This window comes from Leptopilina boulardi, unplaced genomic scaffold (assembly GCF_019393585.1).
Source record: "Leptopilina boulardi isolate dan_hultmark-lab unplaced genomic scaffold, ZJU_Lbou_2.1 LbouV2_80, whole genome shotgun sequence".
In the NCBI taxonomy this organism is placed as follows: domain Eukaryota; kingdom Metazoa; phylum Arthropoda; class Insecta; order Hymenoptera; family Figitidae; genus Leptopilina; species Leptopilina boulardi.
In genome coordinates, this window is record NW_026138028.1 from 99,156 (window position 1) to 108,005 (window position 8,850).

Sequence of the window (8,850 nt, forward strand, 5' to 3'; positions counted from 1 at the left end):
AAATTTTCTATTAATTGCAAACTTCACTTGATTTTTAAACAAAAGAATACCAAATCTCAAGCTTCTTGGAAACATCAAAATAAATTAAAAAAATAGAAAATAATAAAATTTTAAAAAAAGTTCAAGTATTTTCGAAATTAAAATTTTTATGTATTTTTTACTGGTTCAGTAAAAAAAAAGAATCATGGCAGACACACATTGTCACAGTAAATTTTTTTAAATTGATTTTCGTGATTTAAGATCATTTATAAAAATTATTCTTATATATTATATATTTTATGTTTATTATTCTTTTTATAAGGTTTTGTATTAATTTTTTTATTTTTGCAGAACACAGTGAACCAACTTTTGAACCTTTTCCATGTTCAAGTAAGTTTTCACATATTTTATTTTTTATTATAATACAATTCCTTTGACAATGTTTGCTTTAATGTAATGAACGTAATTTTAATTTCTAATTAAGATAACAGTAGTAATTATTATTTAACACTATCTAAGAAAAATTGTATTCAATTAAAAATTAATAATAATTATTCTTGTCATGTTAATTAATTAATTAATTACTTACTAAGATAAAAAAATAATAATTAAGATTGCTTTATTAATTGATATGTAATTAATGAATGAATTAACAATAATAGAGTTGTTGAAAATTTTCTAGATTACAAGTCAAATGTAAAAATTACTGGTGAGGGATGTTCGTCAAAATTAGAGGACGCGGTTAACAAGATTGAGGGAAGACGTGTCGATTTGGCAGAACGTCAACGTTATTTAAAAGATAAAGTTTCAACAATGGAGAGATCAATTCCGGCCTTGATGGCATTTAATATGTGGATGTCGGGACAAAAATGCAAAGACGCTTCATTTTGTAAAATTCGAGAGATTATCAACACATTTTCACCTGATCTCGATCCCACGGAAAATCTCTTGCAGAATCTCAAGAAGAACGTTCAGGATATTAATCAAGAGATAGAAGAGTTGCACGTACGCCCTGCTTGAATTTCCGACGTAATTGCATTTATTTTACCATATCTGCTTCTTATTCCGAAAAATTTAAGTAATTCTTTTAAAAAAATATTAAAATTAAATAAATTTTAATTTTAATTTACACGAAATAATATTAAATTTTCAGGAAAAGATAATAGTGGCAGATGTGGATTTGGAAGAGAAGGGAATGGAGCTGGAATCTCTCGAGTTGTCAAACAATGAGATGAATAATGAATTGAAAAAATTGGAAAAAGAAGTTGCCGCCGAGACCACTTTAAGTTTACACTCGATTCATTCTGAGGATTTAATTTGCCTGAGTCGAATTCGACAATTAGGAGAAGAAGAAAGAAGTTTCAAATGCTGCATAAAACAATTGGAAGAAAAAGAAATGGCGTACAGACAACAAATGGAATTACTTTTGACATCGAAAGATTTTCAAAATTCTCTCGGTGGATCGCATATGGTTAGAAGACTCAAGGAACTTGAGATGAACGATAAGAAGTGGCGATGCACCTATCAAACTCTTAAGTATAATATGCATCAAATGAAGAAGAAAATCATGGAGAAAAGTGAAAAACTTGTAAATATTTATTTATATTTTAATCAATATTAAAAGTTGCTTATAATACTTTTTAATATAATTTTAATTTAAATTGTTCTAGGTGAAATTGGAAAATCAAAGTGGAATAGCTCATTCAAAAAATGAAAAAAATTCATCTTTAGAAGAAAATCAGGAAGAAAATAATGATGATAATGATATGATTTCAAACAAGCAGCAATGGACTTCTTGGACAGAAAATAATCGAAATAATCGTTTTTGTGGAAAGACACAAATTAATTATTCCCCACAATCGTGTTGCGTTCATCTCCCGAAAAGCTCGAGTTTAAAGAAAAAATCTTGTCGCTATTCTGCCGACTCCCGTCACGGATGTTCTCCAAAAAATTCTGGAGGAAACAAACTTTGCTCTGACAATCCACTTTGCCAATCTGGAATTTCTGGTAAAAATCATTTGAATCTATTATTATATATTAACAAATTAAAATTAATTTTTAAAAAATTATTTTTGAGTAATACAAAAAAAAATTAAGAAAGATGGCAAATTTTAAAGGTCGAAGTTGCCGATGTTCGTGCAAAGGAAAATGTGCTCGTGACAATTCCAAAAGTCCTTTTAATTGTGGCGTTGAATCAAAAAGTAATTATAATCCTGGATTGAAGGATCAAGATTTCCGAAATCGTGACGAAAGTAATAGTGACGATGAATTTCGCGAATGCGACTGTGGATGCAATGACGATGACATACTTGGAAGTTGCTTACGAAAAAAATAATTTCCCATATTCAAGAAATTTTTATTAATTAATTTAATTAATTAAGGATGTAATTTTATTTTTGGTAATGAGTTGAAACATAAATTTTATTCATCAGTGATAAGTACACAAAATACATTCTAAACGTTCTCTTAAATTTTATTAGAATTCCTCATTGAATGGATAGTGTTTATTTTTCACAGACCTGAAATAATTTTTTATATTTAAAAAATAATTTTCTTTTTTTGAAATTTTTTTAAGATATAGAATTAAAGTATAAAAAATTTGTTTACTTACATGGCCATACTACAAACTCTCATTTTTTTGTCAAACGTATGAATTTCCTGAATATCGTTCTTCGTTAATTCAAAATCGAAAATTGATAAGTTTTGCTGCATACGTTGTTTGCTAATAGACTTAGGAATGACGATATGGCCTCTTTGAACCTTAGAAAATTATTATTTTTCCAGTTTCATTATTGATAAAGAATCTCGATAAAGTATTATTTATTATTATTAGTTTAAAAAATGTACCTGATAACGAAGAAGAATTTGTGCTGGTGATTTATTGTATTTATCAGCGATTTTTTTAATTCTTTCATCTTTCAGAGGTTCTGGATCATCAGGTTTCGCCCAAGGTCTATCGGGTGAACCAAAAGGACTGTATGCCGTTATAACAATACCTTTGGACTTACAGAATTCGGATAATTTCACTTGAGGAAGATAAGGATGACATTCAACTTGATTGGTTACTGGTTTTATTTTACAAATTGCCAAAACCCTTTCGATTTGCTTTGAATTGAAATTGCTGACACCAATATTTTTTACCAATCCCTTCTCGACGCATTTCTCCATTGCCTTCCATGTGTCTACATAATCTACATCGCTATCGATTGACAATCCATTTTCATCTGAGGGAAATGGTACTTCTCCTTCTGCGTATGAAGAAAAATCGTAAGTTCGCTCAATTATTTTATTACACAAAAATTTTTAAGTTTAAACGTGAAATTTTCTTAAATTTCCTTTTCTTTTATTACTTAATTGTAAAGATACAAAGCTAAAACCTTGAATATTAAAATAATAAAATAAAAGCCTTAAATTTAATTTAATTAATTGAAATCAAAATTTAATTTATGAATGTAATTTAAATGTTATTGTTAAATTGTGTCGATTGATCATTAAGGGAAGTTGTAAAAACGACAAGTCACGATGATTAAGTAAATATCTTTATCTCCGTTGTTACTATTTGTCGAACAATAACAATGTTTTAAATATGTGAAAAAAGTCAATTATATAGAATTAGTCATGAATTATGGAAGTGAAAAAAACAATTTTCACCTTGAAAAGCCATTGGCCAATGAATTAAATATAAATCCAAGTAATTGAGACCGAGATCATTAAGAGTTTTTCTCAAAGCCGGTTCAACAAGTTCCGGTTTGTGTTTGGTACACCAGAGTTTTGAAGTGATAAAAACATCATCGCGTTTGATAATTCCTTCGCTGATCTTTGAACTCAAAGCTTTGCCAACATCAGTTTCATTTTCGTAAACTGGAGAACAATCGATATGTCTGTATCCAACATCGATTGCATTTTTGATAGCTTCAATACCTTCATTTGCCTTTGACTTAGTTTTAATTTACATTAATTACTGTCATGATAATTTTACAGTTTAAGGACGTGTTGACACTATGGCATGTAAATTCAAACTAAATACATAATTTGAAAACGTGTATTTAATTAATTAAAACAGTTTTCTCGGTTAAAAGAAAATTAATATTTACTTTAAAATTTAATTATTTAATTTTACATATTGATCAAAAATTATTTAATTTAACAGTGATTATTAATTTATACTTAATTATTATTTATTTAAAGTTACAAATATAAAGTGTCAAATATTTTAGTCTCTTTTTTAAAAAAAATTAGATAATTAAAATTTAATACAAGTTAGTAAATTAATTATTAAGTAGTATAAGTATTAAATTATGTAAATTTTAAATAATTTGATTAATTTCTTCGTTATTTCTTTAGTTTGAGGTTATGTCAACCTGTTGAACACGCCCTTAATTGAAATATTTATTAATTATTTAAAAATTTATCTTTTTTTTCATTTTACAAATTTGCAAAAAGTGGCGAATTGAAATTTTTTAAAAATTTATTTTAAATTACATAAAAATAATAATATTTTTTATACCATTTGATTTTATATATTTTTGTTTAAAAACGACTTTTATTCTTACTTTCCATGTTCCAAGACCCAAAATCGGTGCTTCATTTCCATTATTAAATTTCACCATTACCGGTTTCGACATTTTAAGTATTAATATTACTGAAAATGTTAAAAATTTAAATACTTGAAAACTTTAAGATTATAGCTCACGTGCAATCGGGCGTTGCCTGTGTTACACTGTCGGTATTTTCTGATGCTTTATACTCTATAGTATATGGAGATATAATTTTTTTTCTTCGTCGATTTCTTTAGTGACTTTGATATCAAGTCAATTAAAAAATTAATTTCAACTGGTTTTTTATCGCAAAAACAATTACGTTATTAATTATAATTAATCATTATTATTAAAAAAATAATTGAAATTATTATCAAATATTTAATCAAATTTATTTATTTATTCTTATTTAAATCTCTAAGTACTACAAAGCAGCGTGAAAAATACTTAAAAATTTCTTCTGTGCAAAATTACCAAGTTCAAAAGTTATATACAAAAAAAATCGATGCCTAGAATGGAATATTGAACGGATAGTGCTTTCCATTTTCACAACTGAAAATAAAGTATAGATTATGTTTAAAAAATTATTTGAAATATTAAAAAATTATTACATAAAATTATAAAATTTAAATAATTATAATAATTTTCTCTCTTACCCAAACATGGGACAAATTCTACCGTTGCATTCGAATGTATCAATGAAAGCGATATCATCATCATTCAATTTGAAATCAAACACTTGACTATTTTCTGCAATGCGAGACTTTGTCACTGATTTGGGAATAACAATATGTCCACGATCAATCTGAAATTAATTAAAAATTTATTTAATCAATCAATAATTTATTTAATCAACTAATAATTATAAATTAATTTAAATACTTTTCTATGTGGTTTTTGAAAAAAGAATATACCTGATAGCGTATTAGAACTTGTGCCGGAGATTTATTGTATTTTTTTGCAATTTCCAGTAATTTTTTATCCTCCATGAGTTTTGGATCATCTGGCTTCGCCCAAGGACGATCTGGACTTCCCAGTGGAGAGTAAGCCGTAATAATGATTCCTTTTGCTTTGCAAAAATCTGACAACTTCCTCTGAACCAGGTATGGATGACATTCAATCTAGAAATTATTTATATAATAAAATTATATATTTAAAAAAATCATTAAAAAAATTAAATTACCTGATTTGTAACTGGTTTAACTTTACAGTTCTTTAACAATTTTTCAATTTGTTCAGAGTTAAAGTTACTAACTCCGATATTTTTTGTCAATTTCTTTTCAAAAACAGCTTCCATAGCTTTCCAGGTATCGAGATAATCGACGGAATCATCAATGAATGGTTTTCCCTCAGCAGTTTGTGGAAAATTATCGGGACCATCTTTATAAGCGAATGGCCAGTGAATTAGATACAGATCCAAATAATTTAAATTAAGATCGGAAAGGGTTTTCTTGATAGCTGTCTCAACAAGTTCTGGTTTATGGTAAGTATTCCATAATTTACTTGTAATGAAGAGGTCTTCCCTTTTCACAACTCCTTCCGCAATTTTTGCCTTTATAGCTTCTCCTACTTCCTTTTCATTTCCATAAACGTGAGCACAATCAATGTGTCGATAACCAATATCAATTGCGTCCTTCACAGCTTGAGTAACTTCTCCAGGCTTGGACTGAAAAAATAAATTATTCCAACATGATTCAACTTAATTGCGGAAAATATAAAGGCTTTATTCATTCATTGTATATAAAGACCGTTTTTAATTAATGTGAATCATTAAGGAATTCTAATCAGTAAATGATTAACCAACATAGAAGTTTATAGCTTACAATTATGATTTTTAAAATGATTTATTTTAAAATACCGGATTAAAATAAAAATTTCTAAAGCATAATTATAATTAAGGGTAATAATAATAATAATAATAATAATAACAATTAATTAATTAAATTAAATAATTTTATTTTACCTACTGTTAAATAAATTCACAATAAAATAAAATCTAATCAGTAATTATTATATACGCTTGTTTATAAAAAAAAAAGACAACTCACTATTAATTAATTTGAAATATTTTGATAAACGAAATTTAAACCAAAAGTTCAATTAAAAAGAGTTAAATTATACTCAAATTATCTATTACAAAATTTATTTTTATCTTTCTTTTTACAATGTTTGTAGATAACGAGTGCAGAATATTCTAGAATTTTGAGGTTAGGTTACATAAATTTCCTCTTCTCTTATCAATTAAAATCTAGTTAAAGAGTTTTAGAACAAATACGCAATTAAGCAAGTATGATTATTAATTCCAAAAATTAAATTAATAGATATTTAATTTTACCTTCCAAGTTCCTAACCCAAAAATCGGAACTTCGTTTCCATTATTCAATTTAACGTTGGGCACTTTCAAAGACATTTTTAAAATGAAAAAGATATTATTTTCTTTGGTAAAAAATTGCTTTACTATCGGAAATGTTTTATAAATGCTCGATTTATGACGCCGGTAATAAAAGTCAACTGACTTAAATTGAAAAAAAATTCATTCTTTTAACTTCTCTAGAAATTTTTAAGCGCCTGCGCTTTGATAACATTTATAACACGCATGTCAAATGTAAAACTCTTTTTAAAAACATGGGCACAAAAAAAACATGAATGAAACATAACCTCTCTATTAGTTTGTTGTTTGTTTATTACTTTATTATGTGTATTTTATATACATGTAATATATAATATCGGAAAATTCCACTGCAGTTTAAGAAAAAGTATTTCAGTTAAAATTAATATACAAACTCCAAACACGGAAGCATCGTGTAACAATTAAAAACTAAGGTAATCTAGTAAAAATACAATTTTTTCTTGATTTATTTTGTTTTTATAATAATTACACGCTCTGTTATAATTAATTAATTATAAATGGAATTTTATTATACATATTTAACGTGTTGCTCCAAAAAATTAAATATTCTTATTTTTTCTTGTTCAACAGATTATTATTCGCAAGTCACATATTTTTTTAAATTGTTTTAATTTTAGATAGTTAAATTAATTGTTTTAGGTACTTAATCGAAATTTAGTTATTATTATATAATATAATTATATAAAAGTCTCTGGGGACAGGAATTTATTTAATTTGTACAATTACTATAAGAATGGTTTTGTATGTTTATCAATATTATAGAATTTTTAAACAGACGAGTCAACAAAATAGTGATGATAAGCTTAAAGTTCATTACTTGTAGCAAAAATAAACAGATAAGGAAATGATATGAGACAAAAATAAGTTGATAATTTTTTTACCGCTTTTGTCTATAATTTCTAAACAATTTGGCATATTTCAATGCATCAACAAAAAATATTTTTAAATTTTAAATTTTTCTTATGTTATAAATCACCTGTCCTATTTAAACATAATTTTAAAATATCTTTTTAATCCACTATTAATTAAAATTACATATCTGTTAAAATTTAGATCAAATTTGAATTTTTAATATTATTCTATCTTTCAGAATTAATGGATTTCCTCTTAAATATCCCGGAACAGGAAACATACATTATGAGGAGAAAATTTTCCAAAAGGAAGAGATATAAATTTAAGCATTGTTCTTTATGATTAACTTGGTAAAATCCTTATGGGAATTAGCGAAACGCTCACTTAACTATTAAATAGATAAATTAAACAATGCTACGGTAAATATATTTATCTTATTTATGTTTTTAATTATAAAATTTTATTTTTCTAAATTAGTTAACATAAATATTTGTTTTTTAAATAATAAGTAATAAAATAATTCGGCATCAAGATAACTAAATTAATTAAAAAAGAAACTGAGAATAATTCAAGAATATTAGGAAAACTATAATGACGACAGTAATAAAATATGATTGTCGAGCAGGTATCTTGTCCTGTCAAAGAAAACACCATGGGGGGTTCTGGTCCTCATCCCAAAGTACGAAAAGTATTCACAATGACTTATTGTTAATTTACTGGTCTCACTCCAGGAAGAAAGGTATTTATATTATCACCAAATTTACAAAATTACTTTGAAACAAACAAAATTATTTTTGCTGTTTCGTGTGCAGGTTACGATTATTCTTTTTCATTCATTTTTTATGTATACATTAATTATTTGTTACAAAAATTTATAGGTGCTCGTTAAGGTTGGAATTAACATCAAAAATCCTGTTTAAATTCAAAAAGATATTATTTTCACGTCAATTTTTTAAGGAGGTTGAAAACTTTTCAATAAAAACAAATTTTTAAATTTGCAAAATACCATCAGCTGCTGAGATAATTTATTTCAAATTTATGGACACAGAAGAATAATGTTTTCTATAAAAT

General features: G+C 26.0%; 3 protein-coding genes across 3 annotated transcripts; 1 reads left to right on the top strand and 2 right to left on the bottom strand.

The window, feature by feature from the left end:
- The first annotated feature begins 56 nt into the window (after positions 1–56).
- LOC127290739 (probable E3 ubiquitin-protein ligase bre1) lies at positions 57–2,450 on the top strand. Its single transcript, XM_051319511.1, has 6 exons — positions 57–206; positions 331–369; positions 662–984; positions 1,133–1,567; positions 1,650–1,986; positions 2,097–2,450. Exons 1-6 carry the CDS (start codon positions 185–187, stop codon positions 2,312–2,314), a joined length of 1,374 nt encoding a protein of 457 aa, XP_051175468.1. The 5' UTR covers positions 57–184; the 3' UTR covers positions 2,315–2,450.
- Positions 2,383–4,760, bottom strand: LOC127290734 (aldo-keto reductase family 1 member B1-like). The gene is made up of 5 exons (XM_051319506.1): positions 4,533–4,760; positions 3,631–3,916; positions 2,827–3,227; positions 2,591–2,739; positions 2,383–2,498 (listed from the first exon to the last, which is right to left on the bottom strand). Exons 1-5 carry the CDS (start codon positions 4,602–4,604, stop codon positions 2,456–2,458), a joined length of 951 nt encoding a protein of 316 aa, XP_051175463.1. The 5' UTR covers positions 4,605–4,760; the 3' UTR covers positions 2,383–2,455.
- Positions 4,761–4,895: 135 nt separating this feature from the next.
- Positions 4,896–7,080, bottom strand: LOC127290733 (aldo-keto reductase family 1 member B1-like). Its single transcript, XM_051319505.1, has 5 exons — positions 6,853–7,080; positions 5,701–6,183; positions 5,432–5,638; positions 5,174–5,322; positions 4,896–5,069 (listed from the first exon to the last, which is right to left on the bottom strand). Exons 1-5 carry the CDS (start codon positions 6,925–6,927, stop codon positions 5,027–5,029), a joined length of 957 nt encoding a protein of 318 aa, XP_051175462.1. The 5' UTR covers positions 6,928–7,080; the 3' UTR covers positions 4,896–5,026.
- Between the last annotated feature and the right edge of the window lie 1,770 nt (positions 7,081–8,850).

Coding starts and splice junctions, on each gene's coding strand:
- LOC127290734 (XM_051319506.1), bottom strand. CDS start 4,604: ATGTCGAAACCGGTAATGGTGAAATTTAATAATGGAAATGAAGCACCG. Junction 2,740..2,826: donor AAATTCTTCTTCGTTATCAG/GTACATTTTTTA, acceptor TAATTTTCTAAG/GTTCAAAGAGGCCATATCGT. Junction 2,499..2,590: donor AGAGTTTGTAGTATGGCCAT/GTAAGTAAACAA, acceptor AAATTATTTCAG/GTCTGTGAAAAATAAACACT.
- LOC127290739 (XM_051319511.1), top strand. CDS start 185: ATGGCAGACACACATTGTCACA. Junction 370..661: donor TGAACCTTTTCCATGTTCAA/GTAAGTTTTCAC, acceptor AAAATTTTCTAG/ATTACAAGTCAAATGTAAAA. Junction 985..1,132: donor AAGAGATAGAAGAGTTGCAC/GTACGCCCTGCT, acceptor TTAAATTTTCAG/GAAAAGATAATAGTGGCAGA.
- LOC127290733 (XM_051319505.1), bottom strand. CDS start 6,927: ATGTCTTTGAAAGTGCCCAACGTTAAATTGAATAATGGAAACGAAGTT. Junction 6,184..6,852: donor TTGGGTTAGGAACTTGGAAG/GTAAAATTAAAT, acceptor TTATTTTTTCAG/TCCAAGCCTGGAGAAGTTAC. Junction 5,639..5,700: donor TTAAACCAGTTACAAATCAG/GTAATTTAATTT, acceptor AATAATTTCTAG/ATTGAATGTCATCCATACCT.